General features: G+C 50.6%; 1 protein-coding gene across 2 annotated transcripts in view; it reads right to left on the bottom strand.

The window, feature by feature from the left end:
• The window catches only part of IFFO2 (intermediate filament family orphan 2), a 67,091-nt gene that overhangs the window by 18,230 nt on the left and 29,087 nt on the right, over positions 1–19,774 (bottom strand). For both annotated transcript variants that reach the window (XM_043996432.1, XM_043996433.1), the window contains exons 2-3: positions 2,404–2,464; positions 770–865 (exon numbers count right to left, since the gene is read on the bottom strand). In XM_043996432.1, the coding sequence (XP_043852367.1) occupies positions 770–865; positions 2,404–2,464 (157 nt within the window). The remainder of the gene's footprint in view (positions 1–769; positions 866–2,403; positions 2,465–19,774) is intronic.

Genomic DNA, 19,774 nt, shown 5'->3' with positions numbered 1-19,774 from the left:
CCTACAGACTTGTTTTAAAATAAAGTTGGTGTCCTGTCTGGACCAGATTGTCTACCAGGGCAGTCAGAGGTCAGAGGACAGAGAAAAGTCTCTCCTGGCCTGGGAGTATCTTCCTGAGATAACTCCCCATAGCTAGGCCTTCTCCTTCTCCCTCGACAGATCCCACAGACTTCCAGGGGGCTCAAGTCCCAGTTCCAGTCAAATAGTGTTGTCCCACAGTTTCGAAAGAACTTTGAAAGCCCAGGACCCAGCTGGGGGTAAGGGCAAGGAAGGTCAGGGGGCGAGCTCTTCCTTTCCCCTTCCTTGGGGGGAAGACAGTGACCTGGACCACAACAACTGCCACCTCACGGGCCCCAGGCCCAGGGTCACCTGAGCCACCCCAGCTGGTGGGACCCTCTCCTGAAAACACCCAAGTCAATCACTCCATCAGAGGGGGCCCTGGAGGCCACAGGTTAAGCAGCAGATGAATGCATCTCTACGCAGACCAATAGGAAGGGGAGAGACAGGGAGGGAGAGGGATGGGCCGGAGGGGGTGCTACGGGAAGGGCAGGGGGATGAATGGTCTCTGATGCATCCGTCATCAAGTCAAACGCAGCCAGGATACTAACTACAAAGCAGCGCCTGCGGCCGGACTGGACGGATGGACAGTCGGCCCCTGGTGGTGAATGAAGCCGTCTGCATGATGGGGTGGGGGAGGGAGGAAGGAAAGGGCATGCCACCCAGGATGGAGGGGTGGAGACGAGGCGCGGGTGGAGGGGATGGCACTTACGTCACTCATCAGGCCCTTAAACACCACCAGCTCAGCCTTCAGCCGCTCGATCTTCTCATTCATCTCCTCCTGGATAGCCTCAGCTTCCTGGGCCGCCTGGGATCCACAGGGTGGGGGTGGACGAAGGAGGGGAGGGAAAGGGCAAGGAGACAGCAACAATTAGGGAGGTTCTGACCGTCGGAGGGGAGCAGAACCAGCTACCCACCCCCACACCGGGGCTTCAGGGCTTGAGCCTGGGGCCCCCAAACACGGTGGGTCCCAGAAAGCTCATCCCAGGCCAGACTGACACAGCTGCAGCAGGGCAACTGTGATAATAACATGTGAATAACCTCTATGACCCTACAACAAGCACCTTCCCCCAAACCACCTGGCAAGGGAAGTCATGGGAAATCAACAGCCTATTTTTGTGTGATGTCTCCCAAGATTAGATGGGGAACCCCTCGACCCTAGCAGGGCCCAGCATCTTTTTTGATAGTTGCATCCCCCAAGGGGCAGCCAGGTGGCGCAGTGGTTAGAGCACTGGCCCTGGATTCAGGAGGACCTGAGTTCAAATCCAGCCTCAGACACTTAACACTTACTAGCTGTGTGACCCTGGGCAAGTCACTTAACCCCACAATTGCCTCACCCCCCCCCCAAAAAAAAGTTGCATTCCCAGTGCTGAGCACAGTGCCGGTCATAGGAGATGCTGGAAAAAAAAAATGTTGATTGAACTGGATTATTGGACTGGGATGGATTATCCGCTTCTGATTGATGAGGAAACTAAGGTTCATGGAGAAGTCACTCAACTAGTCAGGGCTTAGTTGGGAAACCAGATCTTTGGATTATAAAATCAGTGCTTGTATATAAAACCACATTCTCTTCCAAGATGGGAGTCAATGCAAGTAGGGTATTAGAGGGAAGGGGTGAGGAGCAACTCTCTCTCTCTCTCTCTCTCTCTCTCTCTCTCTCTCTCTCTCTCTCACTAGACACAGTTAGCTCCATTTTTTCATATAGGGAAACCAAGGCCCAGAAAAATGAGGTTACATAAATGGTAGGTCTGGAATTTCTTTAAAAAAAATAATAAAGGCTCCTAGCCTGGAAGTCTATTGACTAACCACCATTGGTGGGGCCCTGGGTTCTGGAGGAAGGGCACCTGAGGATTGGAGAAGGGCAGGTAGAACTTTCCATTAAAAAATGACCTCTAGCCTCAGGGCATGACTCAGGACCTGGAAGAAATGATCCTCCAAGAATTTCAAAGTTAAAGGCTCACAGACTGTCAGAGCCAAAAGGCCCCTTAGATAGTATTCTGGGCACCCTCTTCAATTCACAGATGGGGAGACTGAGGCCCAGAGGGGGGAAGTCATTTGCCCAAGGTCACACGGTGGCAGGGTTAAGTCTTGACTCCCAACTGGGAGCCTGTTCTCTGTACCACAGGCTTCCTGGGCATTGGCATGTGCTTTAGAGATGAGCAAGGTGGAACCATTCCCAGTTCCCCAAGACCAAAATAAACCAGGAATCAAAAATCAGGAAAAGAACCCTAGACTCATAATCTAGTTCGAGCCAGACCTCTGCTCCCATCCCCAAAGGGCGCCTGGGGGAACTTCATCCCTCCTTGACACCCCCAGTTATTGGGGGCTGCTTCCTGGGGCTCTTACCTCCTGCAGTGTCTCCACCATGGTCTCTAGGTTCATGCGCTTGGCCAGCTCCTCCTCCCATCTGAAAGAGACAGGGAACATCATTGGGTTATTATTGTTATTATTATTGTTGTTGTTGTTAGAGATAAGGTTGGGGGCAGGGTCTCAGGCTGCAGGTAGGTGTGAATCCCCATCCCCAGGACCCTAAGGGAATGAAGCCCGTACCAGAAAGGCCCACCTCCAGGGCCCTCTCTGACACCCAGTGGGATGTGGGTTTGAATCCTATCTCCCTTATTCACTAAATAAATGAACTGGGCAGGTCCTGCTGCCTCTCTGGGTCCCTCAGTTTTCTAGATGTAAAATGGGGAGGGTCCTTCCTACAGGAAGTACCTCCCTCACTGGACAGCCAGGAGAAAGGTACTTTTTAAAATACTAGAGGAATACATATTTCATGCACCCCCCCCACACACACACACAGTCTTCCCATTAGACTGAAAGTTCCCTGAGGACAGGGCCCTTTGTATCCCCTGTACTTAATAAACACTTATTGATTGACTGACAGAATGCTGAAGATTATAACTAACAGATAACAAGAGTGAGTGGTTTGGGGGTTAGATCTGTGAGCTCACTCCAGGAAATGCTGCCATAGCAAAGTCCAGTGGGAAGGGGCCTGGATTTGCAGTCAGAAGACTTGGATTCAAATCTTGCCTGTGTGACCTCAGCCAAGCCCAGGCCCCACCAGGTCTCAATCCCCCCGTGAGCCAAATGAAGGGGTTTTAAGGCCCCTTCCAGCTCCCAACACAGGATCTCTCAACTTTGTGAGAAGTCCTGGCTCTCCACTGACTAGATTTAATAGATGTTTATTGATCGACAGACGGATTGATGTACGTATGGTTTCTTTGATGTTTCTTTGATTTAATCGTCGTAACTTGCAGTTCTACAAGTGCTTTCCGTGGGATGAACCTGTGACATATGGAATATTAGTATTGTTGCCAAACAGGGGTTAAGTGACTTGTCCAAATTCACAGTTTTGAAATGTCAGAGGTGAGGCTAGAACCCAGATCTTTTGACTCTCTAACCTGTGCTCTTGTCTGCTGTAGCACAACCCGCCAAGGAGCAGAAGTTATTTATTCATTCCTCCGTTCATTTGTTCATTCAGTAAGCATTTATTAAGCACCTCTAGTATGTTGGGTACTGTGCTAGGCTCTTGGGGATCCAGATACAAAAAACAGGCTCTTGTCCTCAAAGACATTACCAACTCTTCCCCTGCCCCTCCCCCTCCAATCTTCAGTATCTGAGTCATTGAAACAAGTATTTATTAATCACCAACTACTACCTGCCAGGCTCAGTGCTAGGTACTGGGAATCCATGGACAAAAGGAGCTGGCATCCATTTGCTCATGTGACGTGCACATTTTACAAGTGAGGAACCCCAGACTCCAAGGGGCTGAGTGATGTGGGCAGTCCCCACCCCCAGCTCCTAAGTGCTGAATGTTGGATTCTAAGCTAGGCCCCCTTGTCTCTGAGTCTCCTCCACTAAGCTTGCTGCCTCTCTATTATCCCTACTACCCCAGCAAGATATTGCCACCTCTGGCTGTGTGACCTTAGGGAGGTTGCTTGGTTTCTCTGAGGCTCAGCCCCCTTGAAGATATGAAGGGATTAGCACGTGGCACTCCTAAGAATCTGTGAACAGAGCCCCACATAGAAGCTGGAGCTGCTATTATGGATGTCAGTGAAGAAGCCAGAAGCCCAAGGGGTACAATTACACTGGCAAAGTCCAGCCCCTGAGGGCGTAGGAGGCCTGGCAGGCCTCCCTGGAAGGAGAAATTCCTCCATTCCCTTCCTTGAGATTTACCCAGCAGAGTTTGGAGGGGCTTAGACCCAGGGATCTCTGGAGTGCCCCCAGACTGCAGTGAGTACCCCCAAAGTTGACCTTTAAGTAGCTCAACTGTATCGTTTGCTTGGGTTTTCGCAAATATACCAGCATCCCGCTGGTTATGCTTGGTGAGCAAAACAGAGGAGGCAGCCAGCCCTTCACTACTCATTCTCTCTCTCTGTCTCTCTCTCTTTGAAAGTCGTCACTGGGGAGGATTAAAAATAGGACAAAGGGAAGGAATGGGCAAGCCTGGGAAGATTCAATCACGTCACCGACTTTGGAAACAAGTGTTTGCACACACACACTCACACTCACACACACACACAGGGAGGAAAATTCCTCCTTTCCTCCCACACTGGAGGGAGTCAGGGCCAGGGATGTGGGCCAGCATGTCTCTGCTTATGTCTCTATCAGGGCTCTGGCCGGGAGGGAACTGTCTGGGATTGGGTCGAAAAGAGCCTAGGATAGAGGCTCGCAGCCCATACTGTTCCTAAGGAACCTTAGGACACAGGGTATCAGAACTAGGGGTGAGGGCCTCAGAACATAGAACCTGGGAGTTCGGAAGAACCTTAGAACATGGGATGTCAGAGCTAAAGGGGACTTTGGAAATAGAATGTGAGCAATGGAAAGGACCTTAGAACAAAGAATGTCAGAACCAGAATGAAGCAATGGTTCTGATGGGGAGGGAGAAAGAGAAGGAACGGCCCAGGGTTTCTGAAGCAAGGAGAAGCACAGGGGTCTGGAGACAAATCTAAATTTAGAGCTGAAAGAGACCTTCGAGATAACCTAATCCAGCCCCATCTCTGCACAGGAGAAAAGAAAACCAAGAACTCGGGCCTAGAGAGGGGAGATGATTTACCCAAGGTCACATAGCCAGTTAGGGCAGAGGCAGGTCTAGGACCAGAAGTCAGAGTGTCTGTCCTGGGGTCTATCCAGCATACCCCACTGCTCAGAGCAGACCTCGGGAGGGGGCACAGAAATAGGGAGCAATTCACCCTCAAAGAGTGAGAGGGGAAGGGACCCCAGAAGGTATCTCGTCCAATTTCTTGCCCAGCTGGGGTCAAGAGAGAAGGGGGCAGCTAGGTGGCGCAGTGGATAGAGCACCGGCCCTGAATTCAGGAGGACCTGAGTTCAAATCTGACCTCAGATACTTGACACTTACTAGCTGTGTGACCCTGGGCAAGTCACTTAACCCTCATTGCCCTGCCCCCCCCCAAAAAAAAGAGAGAGAGAGAAAGGGGGCCCCCTCATCTTAGCTCTGGAGCCCAGTCCCGTTAGTCTTGGGAAACAGCCTGGGGAGGTCTGGTTTCCAAAGTCACTTGGAGGGCCCCTCAGGAGCCAGTCTGGCCTCAAAGGGGCTGCTGGTGAGTCTGGCATGTCACTCCCACCCCACCCCAGGAGCTGGGCTGCCACAGCTTCCTGCTCTCCCTCTGCAGCAGAGGGGTGCCCTGGCCTAGGATGCCTGGAGAGGGGACACAGAGATTCTGTGGCTCCATGACGTCACCAACAACACCCCCTGCACAGGGCAATCTCGGGCAGGCAGAAGGGAAGCCATGGAAAAGATGACCCTCTCACTAGTAAAGCACTCTAGAAACCCTTAGGTATATTCCCTTCTCGACGAATATTGTAGATACACTTTGTGAGGCAGGCAGGGCAGGCATCAGAATCCCCATTGAACAGATGAGGAAACAGAGATGCCAAGAGGATCAAAGAACTCTAGAATGGGAGGCTATGGAATGTTGGCACGAGAAGAGGGACCTTAGAGCAGAGCGATAACTGGGGCAGGATGGATCCAAGCTGATGGAAACTTAGAGGGCATTAACAGTCTTCCAGCATAGTAACTACTGTGCAGAGCACCTAGTTGGCAAGAATAATTAATTAGAATAGGAAGCTACCAGATGTCAGAGCTGGGAGGACCTTAGAACACAGGATGTCAGAGCTGGGAGGGCCCTTAGAACTCAGAAGGTCAGAGCTGGGAAGGCCTTTAGAACTCAGAAAGTCAGAGCTGGGAGGACCTTAGAACACAGGATGTCAGAGCTGGGAGGGCCCTTAGAACTCAGAAGGTCAGAGCTGGGAAGGCCCTTAGAACTCAGAAGGTCAGAGCTGGGAGGACCTTAGAACACAGGATGTCAGAGCTGGGAGGACCTTAGAACTCAGAAGGTCAGAGCTGGGAGGACCTTAGAACACAGGATGTCAGAGCTGGGAGGACCTTAGAACTCAGGTCAGAGCTGGGAGGACCTTAGAACACAGGATGTCAGAGCTGGGAGGGCCCTTAGAACTCGGAAGGTCAGAGCTGGAGGAGAACTTAGGAAGAAGAAATGAAACAGTGGGAGAGGGGAGTCCTATTGGGACTCAGCGGCTAGGCAGAGCCCAGGATCCCGGTGTGCTGTCTCCCCACACCGTGCTTTCCCATTATACCACACTTGGCTGCTGCTCGCTGAACCTCAGGGCAGATGATATTTCAGAGTGGTAGTCATAGGTATTTTAACCTCTAAATCCAGGCTGGGTGCTTTGCCTGCTTTCCAGTAGCAGGAAGGGTTAGGAAAGAACTCCCAAATAATAATCCTCTACCCTTCTTCATGTCAAATCAGCTTCACAGGATAAACTGGCTGTCTTTGGGAGACCTAGCTACCCCACCCCTCAACCCCCTCCCCCTCTTCAGAGCAGTGGAAGGGAATTGCTGGCTTTGTTATTTCAGGCATTGGTAGCAAAGAAAACTCTGGGCTTTTTTGTTGTTTGGGGGGTTGGTGGGTTGTTTTTTTTTTTTGTGAGGCAATTGGGGTTAAGTGACTTGCCCAGGGTCACACTGCTAGTAAGTGTTAAGTGTCTGAGGCCAGATTTGAACTCAGGTCCTCCTGAATCCAGAGCCAGTGCTCTATCCACTGCGCCACCTAGCTGCCCTTTGGGCTTTTTAATGACCCTGGCACTATAAGACTGGTCAGATATGCTCCTTTGACCCCTTTCGATCTCCCAGAACACCCCAGCTAAGACACAAGTCCTTTCCCTCATATGGATGTGCCCACTTTCACAGCCTGGGCTGCAGATGGCCCACCTACCTGGGGGGAGGCAAGCAGGGTAGTGGGAAAGGCCTGGGTTCAAGTCCCAGCACTGCCACCAAATGTGAGATGTTGAGCAAAATGCTTCACCTCTCTGAGCCTCTGATGCCCCTTCATAGTGTTGTTCTACTATCGATATCGGGGTGTGTACACCTACCAATCTAAACTTGTGTTGCTGAAAGATTCGGAATATCTTGGGGGCTGCAGACTTTACAAGTCAGTGTTTCCTTCTGCTACCCCAGTATCCTGTCTTCTTGGCTCCTCCCAGAAGTCTCTCTCTGAAGCTACCAGCAGCAGTGGTAATAAGTCCCTCATGTAGGAGATTATTGGTCTAAAGGGCCCTCTAAGGTTTCTCCCACTTCCAACATTTTATATTCTGAGCTCCCTCCCAGCTGTGACATTCTAGGTTCTAAAATCCCTCCCAGCTCTAAAATTCTATGTTCTAAGGTCTCTCCCAGCTCTGACATTCTATGTTCTCTCCTAGCTCTGACATTTTATGTTCCACAGTCTTTGCCAGCTCTGATATGCTATGTTCAGACAGGAATGCTAAACTTTGGAATCAGTGAAACCTGGGTTCAAATCCTGCCTCAGATGCTCATTCACTGTGTGACCCTGGACAAGTCACCTATTCTCTCTGGCTCTCAGTTTCTTCACCTATAAAATTAAAAGGTTGCATTCTGTGACCACTAAGGTCCCCTTCCAATTCAATTTTTCATCCTGTGATCCTGTTCTAAGTCTCCCTTCCAGCACTGAACTTCTGTGTTCTACGGGCCCTCCCAGCTCATTCTTGTGATTGTATGATCAAGAATGGCAAAAGGAAAAGATTCATAGCAGAGACAGGAGAGTTGTTAGAGATCTGATGCTTCATTTGGAAGATCTGTCCCTCTTGTACAATAGTGCCCTAGACACTCTTCTGTCTGGGATGACAGTTGATGGACTGCGAGTTGATCATTGAAGCGATCCAATTAGAAAGTAAGGGGATGGGGTAATGGAGTTGTAGGGGGTTGGTCCAGTAAGAAGGTGACAGAATACTTAAGGACAAGGTAACCAAGGTATCCACGTGCTTCTATCCTCCTATTCTTGTCCAGTCAAACAGCACCTTCCTCCCCAGGTCATCAATGAAATTCATCATCTCAGTCCTTTCCAACACAGCTAGGGCAAGATACAAATTTAATCTTTTCATTTCATAGACAAGACAATAAGGCAAAAGAAGGGGGACCAATTAATTAGTTTAAGTTGGTGTTTTCCTGCCTCCTCAGCCTGGGGTTAAGTTTAGACCCTGAATCACAGAGATGGCTTCCAAGTCAGCACATCCCAACTTTTGAGCGTATCTCTATTGTCCTTGCTTCTCTAAGACTAATTTTGGCTAAAGAGTAAGATCAGTCAGTCCTTCCTTGAGATTTTTGTTTTTCCTTTCCAAACAAAGCCTCCTTGAAGGGGCCAGTGTTCATCCCATTCCAGAGAGAGAGAGAAAGAGAGAGAGAGAGAGAGAGAGAGAGAGAGAGAGAGAGAGAGAGAGAGAGAGAGAGAGAGAGAGAGAGAGTGAGTGTGAGTGAGTGTGTCAGGCCAAATAGCAATCCAAATTTGGCTTGGTCTCCTTGCCCACGGCCAAGATCTGCATTAGGATAATGGCTGTTCAGGCTTGCTGTCCTGCCCAACTCTTGCCCAGTCATGTCAGCCACCAACAGGGCCAGTGTGTCCTGAAGGTCCTCCAGTCTCAGTACCTGACTCAATCCCTTAATGCTCTCCCAGGATACCAGGACATCTAGCCCTTCTCTCAAACTCCCTCATTTTAGAGAAGCCAATGATTTTCTAGAAGAGAATTTCAAGATCATCTAGTCCATTCCCTAGATTTTATAGATGAGGAAATGAAGGCTCAGAGAAGTTGTCATCTGCCCATGGCCACACAGTAGCACAGCTAGGATTTGAACCCAGGTCCTCAGACTCTTTCCACTGTGCTGGTGTAGATTGCAACCCTTCTCACCCTGGATGATGTAAGTCTATGCCTTTCCATCAGTTCTTTAGAGGGTCCATCTCTAAAGTACCAGTGGCCTTCCTCTGCCACTCAGGCCCTCCACTGCCCTCCTTTGTTCTCACTGCATGATGAGCAATCTACCTTCTTTTAAGGTCACCACTTCAAAGCCAGTCTTCCCTGAAAACACGGTGCTGCCCACCTCCCAGCCCTCTCAGCCCTTTGGTCCTGCATTTGTGATTCCTTGGAAGCCGTCATGTTTTTGTGATTCATGGCTAGATGAGGAGGAGGCCTGTGGGCGGCAGAGCACCCCGGAAGCCAGGCTGCTCTCATAATGCTCTGAAAAGTCTTTCTGCCGCCAATTTGTTAACAGTACTATTCTGTTGGGGATGCTCCTAGGGATGCTGGGGAATAAATGGGGCAGCGGGCTCCACTGGGAGTATGGGGCTCTATGAACAGTGCCTTGGGGAGTCTAAGAGAGGAGAGGCTTAGACTAAGCTCGTGCTTCCCTAGGGTTCTGCGCCTCTGTGGAAGCCAGGGCTGAAGGTGCTCCAGTGTTTTGTTTTGTTTTGTTTTGTTTTTTTCATGGTTTTTTTGTTTGCTTGTTTTTTTGTTTTGCAGGGTAATGAGGGTTAAGTGACTTGCCCAGGGTCACACAGCTAATAAGTGTTAAGTGTCTGAGGCTGGATTTGAACTCAGGTCCTCCTGAATCCAGGGCTGGTGCTTTATCCACTGCATCACCTAGCTGCCCTCTCCAGTGTTTTTTTTTTTTTTTTAAGTGAGGCAATTGGGGTTAAGTGACTTGCCCAGGGTCACATAGCTAGTAAGTGTTAAGTGTCTGAGGCTGGATTTGAACTCAGATACTCCTGACTCCAGGGCCAGTGCTCTATCCACTGCGCCACCTAGCTGCCCCCTCTCCAGTGTTTTTAAGTGTTCTAAGCCCTAACGTTCTAAGCTCTGAGACCTGGGGTCCCTTCAAAGGTCTCGTCTAGATCTAATGTGACATGTTCTTCCTAGCTCTAAGGGTCCATGTTCTAGGTTCCCTTCTCACTAACATTCTGTAATTTCATGATTTCCAATATCATTACCACCCACTCCCACCGAGCCTCAAATGTCCTTAAAAAACCAACCAACCAAGCAGCCCAGGCCCTGGTCTGAAATAAGCTCTTCCCAGGATCCCTGCTCTAACTCCTCTGGGGAGAAAGGCCAGGGGTCAGAGGAGGCCAGCAGCTTCTTCCTCTCTCCCTGCCCCCCAGTCCCCCTACAAAAAAACAGAGAGCAGGAAGGGGAGAAAATGGAGAAATTATTTTCTCCGGGCTTCCCACAACTCCCTAAGCCTGGGGGAGGGGAAGTAAAGGGAGCAGGGAGCCAGAAGGAATGTGGAGGTCAATAATGCAGCAGGGAAATGACTATGCAAAGATGGCTGAGCCAGAGCCCCTGAAGCTGGCTGGGCTTCAAATGTGGTCTCTACTGCTGTTACTGAGCTCTCAAGAGACCTTCTCCCTGTCTAAGGGACTTCTCCAAGTCTGCTGCTCCTTTCCCAAGCACCCACAGGAAGATGGGAGGGCTTTGGGAACGGGAGCAGCTTTTGTTTGCTCACACCCCCAAACAGATGTGGCTACCTTGCATTCCAAACCCTGCCTGTCACTGCCCCAGTCTGGAGCTGATAAAACACACCTCCCCCCTCCTCCTCCTCCCAGGAGATGACTGCTTTCTTTCTACATTCCCCCCTCCCAACTTGGGACCCCCTCCACACACAAGCTCTTTCTCCCTCCCCCAAAACCAACAACCTTCTGAGCCTTCATGAGACATGGCTCTGGAGGGAAGAGGCTGACAAAGCACAGCTGGCCCAGGCAAGGAAATCCATGAAGTCATCGCAATTGACTCATGCATTTTTCACATCCTGCCCATAAAGAGCTCGAAGAATCACCCAGACCCTAGGTCAGTAGCAATAGGGATATGAGGCCAGGGAGATGCCTGTTAAAGATCCCTCAACTGGGCCTAGCCCCCAAAGACTTCCAGTTGGAAACTGAGCCATCTCCAGAGCAGAAAGAAAACTGGATTTGGGGTGTTAACATTTGGATTGGAGTCTAGTCGGCTATTGTCTGTGTGACCTTAGACAAGCCATTTTACTACCTTGGGCCTCAGTTTCCTCCTCTGTAAAGTGTAGGGGGAAGGACCTAGATCAGGAGTTCTTAACCTGGGGTCCGTGAATTTGTTGTTGGTTTTTTGTGGGGGTTTTTTGGTGAGGCAATTGGGGTTAAGTGACTTGCCCAGGGTCACACAGCTAGTAAATGTTAAGTGTCTGAAGCCAGATTTGAACTCAGGTCCTCCTGAATCCAGGGCTGGTGCTTTATCCACTGCGCCATCTAGCTGCCCCCATGAATTTGTTTTTCAAAATATTTTCATAGCTGTAGTTCATTCTAATTGGTTTCCTTTGCAAGTCTATGTATTTTTATGTATTTCAAGCATTACTTTGAGGAGTCCGGAGGTTTCACAAAAGGGTTAATAAACCCTCTGGATGAACTCCCAGCCAACATTTTGCATGCTAAGGCCCCTGCCTCCTCCGCAAGCTACTCTCTAACTTTCTTAAATATATTGTATTTTTGGGGGGAACCCACATTCTCCCTTTACCGGAGGCAAGAATCAGAGAGGCTGGAATTTCCTGTTTATAAGTACACATCTTCTGCTCCCCTCCCCTCCGAACCGAACCTGCACCTCAGAGCTTCAAAGCTGGGCAAACAAGGGCTGCAAAAACTATCTCCGGCAGGGGTGCTGGAGAGGACAAAGACAGCTCCTCCCCCTCTGACCTGTCTGGGCCTAAGACACCCCTGTGCCCCTCTCCCGTTACTCAAACTTCTCCCAGGGGAGACTCGGTGACAAGGCCACTGCCACGAAAGGCCAGCCACCCCCGGTGACTGAATGTCAGGGTTTCCACGACCTCCAATCCTTTCTGCCTGTTTGCCTTTGAGTTTGTAAATGGGGTAAGGCTGAGCTTCACCGCCTTCTCCCAAGGTGCAACCATCTCCTTTCCTACAACAACTTCTAACACATGAGTGGTGTTCTTTTTTTTTTTTGGTGAGGCAATTGGGGTTAAGTGACTTGCCCAGGGTCACACAGCTAGTAAGTGAGTGGTGTTCTTTTAACAGTGGACAAAGATATCTCCCCTCCCACCCTCCTACCCTACCTCTCAACAAGAGACTAGAAACTGGCTTTTGGAGACTGCATAGCCTGAAGAAGATCCATCTACCCATGCCCCCCTAGCACAATAATGATAGCTAGCATTTACATGGCACTTCCCATTTGCTAGACACTGGGCTAGGTGCTGTACAGTAATATCTCATCTGATCCTTACAACAACCCTGGGAGGTGGGGGCTGTTATTATCCAGAAGTTAAGAGACTTGCCCAAGGTCGCACAGCTAATAAGTGTCAGAGACCACATTTGAAATCAGGTCTTCCTAAACCTAAGCCCAGCACTCAGTGTACTGTAGATTCTATGTTCAGCGGAGCAGCGGGCACAGAATTAGACTTCAAATCTGCATTGTTCTAATTTGTCCTCCTGGGCCATGGAGAATTCTTACAGACAGACATGTGACCGGGGATGAAGCCACAGGAACCAAAGAATGGCAGAGCTGGGAGGGCCTCAGAACCCAGGATGGCAGAGTTGGGAGGGCCCTTAGAACACAGAAAGTCAAAGCTAGGAGGGCCCTTTGAACATAGAATGTCAGAGCTGGGAGGGCCCTTCTTTAGAACTCAGAGCTAGGAGACACCTGGGAGGATCATCACTTTGGAGATGAGAATGAATACTGAAACCAGAGGAAGAAAGATTTGCTGATGCTTTAGCAGGAGAAGCAGGACTAGAACGGAGAACTCCCAGTTCAAGGGTCTTCCCTCTGTAAGTCATAGCAGTCTCGGCACTCAGATAGGAGGGAACACCCCCACTGGTGGGGTGCTTGGACCCATTGAAGTTTGACAAACCACCATGGAAAATCGGAACTCGGGGCCTGGTTTGGGGGCCTCCAGGGATCATGGGGGGCTGGAGAGAAAGGATAAGGGGGTGGGGAAGAGGCAGAGGAGCTGTGAGGCTCTGCAAGCTTCCCCGTGTCTGGCTCCCTGATTTCTCCTGGCACACTCTTTGGTGCGCACCCTTTGCTAGTTTCGGGGAACTCATTACCCTGCTGGGCTCCTCATGCTGGGCGTGCCTTGGTGCAGGACAGCGGGAGTGGGGCTGATGGCATGTTGGAGCCCATTGACTCTGACTGGCAGATTACTCAAACTAATCCCCCTTCCTCTGCCATTCCTGGGGAGAGCTTTGACTTTTCACCTACCTCCTAATCCAAAACTGGCAAAGATGGGCTTTGGATGCCTCTGCCTTTGAGAAGGCCCCAGGAGGGAGGCTGGGCTACACGGCCTCAGATCCCTTTGCAGATCTTTGATCTAATACACAATTGTGATCCTCAGTTCCCACCCTGCTTCCGGAGGCAAACTTTCCTTGTCCTTTCTAAAATGTAGTTGCTGGGATGGATCCCATGACTGCAAATGGGGCATGCCCAGGGCAGAGTGCAGAAGGGTTCCATCTCCCCTGCTCTAGGCACTGGGGCACAGAATCCATGCATCACGGGCACTGCCCCTTCCTCAGTTACCTTTGGGCCCACGGTCAGCCCCTACTTACAGAGGGGGGTGGATTCTTCTCCAGTTTCCCCCATGTCTTAGTCTGACCTCCCCAACCAGCCTGGAAACTCATTCAGTTGGGAACCAGCCTCATGATTCTCTGCTGGATGCTCAGCCAGCATTGGTTAGATAGCAGGGGTCTGAACTTACTCACCCACTCCCTTCCACGGCCATTCTGAGGCCCTTCTTGCCACAACATTCTGTGTTTTAAAGTGTGGCTCTCTAACCTGCCTGGCAACTGGCAAAGTGACTCAATTCTAATCAACCTTTCTCTTTTGTGGGCAAAAGCAAAGCCTCAAATGGCTAGGATCAAAACAGCAAGCTGGCCTTGGCGGAGGGAGGGCCGATGGAGAAAGGGAAGACATAAGACTGGCCTTCGAATCTCCTAGCCATGCCCCCGGACAAAAAGCAGACCAATGATACCGACCTCTGCCATTTGTTGACTTGGCTCCAACCTCCACCCCCAACCCCTACCCCAAGCCTCCTCTCCCTGCTTCCCCCAGAATGGCCTATCATGAGTCCCTGGGCAAGCGGAGCCCTGAAGTGCCCATCAGTTGACCAGCTGGCCAGCCTGCTCACACCCAGCTCCTTGAACGACTCACTGAAGGAAATGAAAATTAAATGCCAACTGATTGTCTCTGTGGAGGCGGCATTAATTTAATACAAACCCTCAAGCAGGGAAGCCGATTCCATTACAGGCAGCCCTAATGGAACAACAAGCGGCCGCTTATGACGGTAACCACAGAGGGCCAACTGGGGAACACGCCCCCTGCACACAGTCATTGAGAGTCCTTGTGGACAGCAAAGGTCCTTTCTACTGCTAACATTCCCTGTTCCATCATTCTATGTTCTAAGCAACTCTTTCTAGGTTCTAAGGGCCCTCCCAGCTCTGAAATTCTGGGTTCCAAGGGCCCTCCAAGCTCTGACATCCTGTGTTCTAAGGGCCCTCCCAGCTCTGATACCCTGTGTTCTTAGGGCCCTCCCAGCTCTGACATCCTGTGTTCTAAGGGCCCTCCTAGCTCTGACACCCTGTGTTCTTAGGGCCCTCACAGCTCTGACATCCTGTGTTCTAAGGGCTCTCCCAGCTCTGACCTCTTGTGCTTTAAAGTCCTTCCCACCCGTGGCATTCTGTGGTCTAAGGCAATAGCCTGCAACCTTTTGGAGTATGACCTCTAGCCCTGTGGTTCCATCACTGTGGGGTGCCCCCTAGGAAAGGATGGTCACGGTGACTTGCCTTCAGCACCCCAGCTCGGTGCATAAGCCCATGGATGTACACATGCACACACATATACAGACACAGATGGGATGCCAGACCCAAATTTAAGCTAAATTTAACAGACAAGTAGCTGGGCAAAGAGAGGAAACTGGGGTAGAAGCAGAGGAGCAAGAACTGGGCAGGTGAGTCCAGGCCTCTGCAAGGACATTCCTCTCTCCCCACTGCTAGTGAATGCTGAGGGCTACACCTATAATGGGCACTTAACAGTGCTTTGAGATCCCTTCTGAAAGGGAGTGTGCCAACATCAGGCAGCCCCATCCAAGCAACCCGAGCCAGCTGGTGCTAATGGCCTCACCCTCGTTTGGAGAAGTTCAAAGCTTTCCCTTGGAGAAGCTAAGCAGCAGGCTTTAATAGCGAACAATGAGGCTTTTGAGAAGCCCACACACCACCCAGCCCCCGACCAACTCACACTGAGACTAATTAGAAGCCTTTGTAGCCTGAGAGGTTGGACAGGTAGGGGAGGCTTTCTCAGGCTCCATAATTGGGCACTCAGCCCAATAAATGAGCCAGACACTGCAGCCACCTGCGAAAGGTTAGGAGCCCGGCTCTCTAAATGGCTGCTCTCCCCAAGCCCAAGATGGTAGCAGCATGGGCTGGTCAGGTCACTGGGGAGGCCCACGAACAACCTGCTCAGCCCAAGCTCCCTCACAGCCAATGATGTTCTGAAACCCCTTCCACCCCAACGTCTCTCCCGGAGCCGACGTCCCATTTTCTAGGGGCTCCCCCAGTTCCGACACTCAATCGTGTTCTAGCTCTGCCAGTCTGTGAGCTAAGGTCCCTCCCAAATGGGTCATTCTGGGTTCTAAGGATCTCATCCCAGCCCTCTCTCCGTTTGATCTCTGGCAGACAAGGGCTTCGAGCCCCTCATAAATGCCAACTAAACAGTTTCCTTTTGATCCACTCATTAACAAGCAATTACCCAGCACTTGACACCTGCCAAGTGCTTGGGCATCACTCACACTAGTGGTGACACCCTTGGAGGAAATGCTGAATCCAGGGACGCCCATGATTAGGAGGGCACTCCTGTTCCCCCAGCTATTCTCCTCCTCTGGGAGCACATGTGCACCTATGCCTACACCCAGGCAGGTCTCTGCCCATTTTAAATGGGGTCAGTGCCACGATGACGAAGGAAAGTAAGAACCAGCATCACGACGCAAGACAGTGGGCCGAGGAAAGTAGGAACTTGGGTTCAAATCTCAGCACTGGCAATACTCAATGCCTGGGGCCTTCAGGCAAGCCCCTTCCCCTCTGTGGACCTCAGTGTCATTTTCTGTCTAATGGGGGTGGGAGGAGGAGAAGGAGAGGGATCGAGTTAAATAATCTCATCTCTACAGGTCCCCATGACATCATGATTCACAATCTGCCATCCACCTCTCCTGTCCTGTTCCTGGGAAGCCATGACTAGCAGCAGGACCCCGCACACTTGGTCTCTAAGCCACAGGGCTTTGGGACCCAGAAGGGAAGCCCCTGGAATTCTCAATCCTCTGCTATTTCCAGGCCATGGCTCAGCTCTGAGGTTAACCAGAATTCGAGGCTGCAGTTCCAGTATTTTTAAGGCATTATTATTTTTTTTTTAGAGTAACTTCCCTCAGAGCTGAAAGAAACTATTTTGTGAGTGCGTTTTTTAAAAAAATCTTCTTCCTGTGTCTCCCTTCCTAGACTGAATGGGCTCCCTGAGGCAGGGAGCTGGTCTCCAGTTAACTCTGTGGATTCAACATAACCCTTTGTCTCAGTTTTGAGGTAGAATAGCTTGATGCATCCTAGAAAAGACACAATAAACAGATTTGGAATGGGGGTGGGTTGGGGATCTGGGTTCGAATTCTACTCTTCCACTCCCTGTGTGAGCTTGGGCAAGTCACTTAAAACTACCTGTGACTCAGTTTCCTTGTCTGTAAAATGGGGGAGGGGGCTAGATGACTTTTTTTTTTAATTTTGTGGGGCAATGGGGGTTAAGTGACTTGCCCAAGGTCACACAGCTAGTAAGTGTCAAGTGTCTGAGGCCGGATTTGAACTCAGGTCCTCCTGAATCCAGGGCCGGTGCTTTATCCACTGCGCCACCTAGCTGCCCCTAGATGACTTTTTAAGGTGTCCTCTAGCTCAAAATCTATGATTCAGTGATTGCCCCCTCAGCTTAAGAGCAAGAGCTGGGAAGCCTACAGACCACCCCCCCACCACACACTCACCCAGATCTGTAATGTGGATAACTATTCTTCCATCTTCCTGCACCCCCAAGCTCCGCCTCTGCTCCCCATCCCCCACACAAACATGCAGTTCTCAGAACACAGGGACACTTGATCAGTCATGCTGACTAACCGAACCACATTGCCTCGTTACTCAGAAGAGAAAGGCCGGAGAACAGAGAGGGGCAGCCAGTTACTCCTTCCCCTCCAGCAACCCCTCCCGCAACACTCAGCAGCGATCCAGGAGGGAAAGGTTTCTGAATCTTAACTCTCCTCAGTGCATGAATGGGCCACTTGAGAGTCACCCCCAGACACTCTTAACCTTCCACTTCTTATCAGCAAGCAGACGGGAGGAAGTTGGCCCCAAGCCGGCTCCTCTCCCCACTCGACTCGGAAGCCAAGGTCTGTCTACTCAACAAAGGCTAAACATTCTAACAGCTGGCTTGGCAAGCAGACACTTGGTCTAAAATACACCCTTGGTTCCTGAGGTTTTATAGAAAGATCAGAGATGGCTAGGCCCTTAGAACAGACTGGCAGAGTAGGAAGGGCCCTTAGAACCCAGAATGTCAGAGCTGGGAGGGGCCTTAGAACCCAGAATATGAAAGCTGACAGGACCCTTAGAGCATAGAATGTCAGAGCTGGGAGGGGCCTTAGAACCCAGAATATGAGAGCTGAAAGGACCCTTAGAGCATAGAATGTCAGAGCTGGGAGAGCCCTTAGAACAGAGAATATCAGAGCTGGGAGGGGCCTTAGAACATAGAATGTCAGAGCTGGGAAGGGTCTTAGAACAGAGAATGTCAGAACTGGAAAGAACCTTAGAACATAGAAGGTCAAGGGGGGGGGGGGCTTGGAACACTTAATGTAAGTGTGAGGAGTTTTCAGAACCCAGGATACAAAGCTGAAAGGGGTATTAGGGATTGTTTATACAAACCCCTTCATTCTAGGGAGGAGTAAACACTCATGGAGGGAAAAGAGCTTGTCCAGACAATAATGGGCTGTCCAGGACCTGAAGCGGCACCTTCCAGTTCTGTGACTCCGATTTAACAGGCTTATTAAGTCTCAGCCACCTGGACTAGACAGTCAAAGTGAGCCGAGGACAAAGGCTGAGATGTTCTAGGTGACTGAGCCCTTTCCTAAGGGTGGTTGCACCTTGGGTTTGCTCCTAAGTTCCCCTCCGCTCTGTGAGCCTCTGTTTTCCCAGCTGTCCAATGGGGACACTCTTCTTTGCCCTCCCTCCTTTACAAGTCGACATCCTGAGGAATTCTAACATTAGCAGCTCCCAACCTATAGCAAAGGGTAACCCATTAGGAAAGGGTGAGCTGTGTCTAGTACAACTATCCTCAGTGCCTCCCTCTCACGCTCATGGCTGGCCTAGATCAGAAAGGACTTGAAGAGCCAAAGAGAGAGCAGCTCACCAGATGTAGCCCAGAGCTCTCAGCAGTAAGGCAGGGGCTGCTCGGCCTGAATACTGCACACACTGTCAGATGCAGCCCAGAGCTCTCAGCAGTAAGGCAGGGGCTGCTCGGCCTGAATACTGCACACACTGTCAGATGAGGTCACTATATTGGATGGCTTTGCTGTTTTGCCTTTTTTTTGCCACAAGGGAGGAGTCAATCTGGAGGAGGTGGAGTGACTGACATAGGGGACAAAAAGCATCAGGAAAACATTTCCTTTTTTTTTTTTAAGGAAAATGAAAACCACAGAATGAGTCCAATCTCTCAGCCTATAGGGCCCTAGTGTCCCTCCTTTCCCCCAGGAGATGGGACCTCACTCGTTCACAGACAGAGACACCAAGGCCCCCCTCCTGCCCTGTTGCTGTTTACAGAGAACTTTGGGGAAAACTAGCCTCCTCGACTCCAGGGCCTATTTTGGACAGTTAATGGGCAGTTTGGGCCCCTGGGTTATTTATGCCCACTGCCTGTGATTCCACATGCAGGTAAACAAGGGTACCCTGCAATTGGGAGCAGTCAGGCTGATCCCTCCACTGTGGCCTTCCTCAGGGCAGGTTCACTCACCCTGGGAAAGCCCTGGGTCCCCAAAGACACTACCCCAACATGGTACCTCATTACCAGCTGCCTGAAGGGCTGCAATAGGAACCTTTTAATTGGCCTTCCTGCTTCTACTATCTCCCCATCTGATCCACCTTTGACCTGGATGCCAGGCTAAACTTTATATGCTGAGATCTGCCCAGTCACTGCTCTGCTCAAGCCTCTTCAGGGGATCCCTACTACCTGACAGGGGCAAGTAAGTGGTGCAGTGGATAGAGTACTGGCCCTGGAGTCAGAAGGACCCGAGTTCAAATTCGATCTGACACTTACTAGCTGTTTGACCCTGGGCAAATCACTTAACTCCGATTGCCTC

The sequence above is a fragment of the Dromiciops gliroides genome, chromosome 3, assembly GCF_019393635.1.
Source record: "Dromiciops gliroides isolate mDroGli1 chromosome 3, mDroGli1.pri, whole genome shotgun sequence".
In the NCBI taxonomy this organism is placed as follows: domain Eukaryota; kingdom Metazoa; phylum Chordata; class Mammalia; order Microbiotheria; family Microbiotheriidae; genus Dromiciops; species Dromiciops gliroides.
This window is presented reverse-complemented; position numbering and strand designations above follow the sequence as displayed.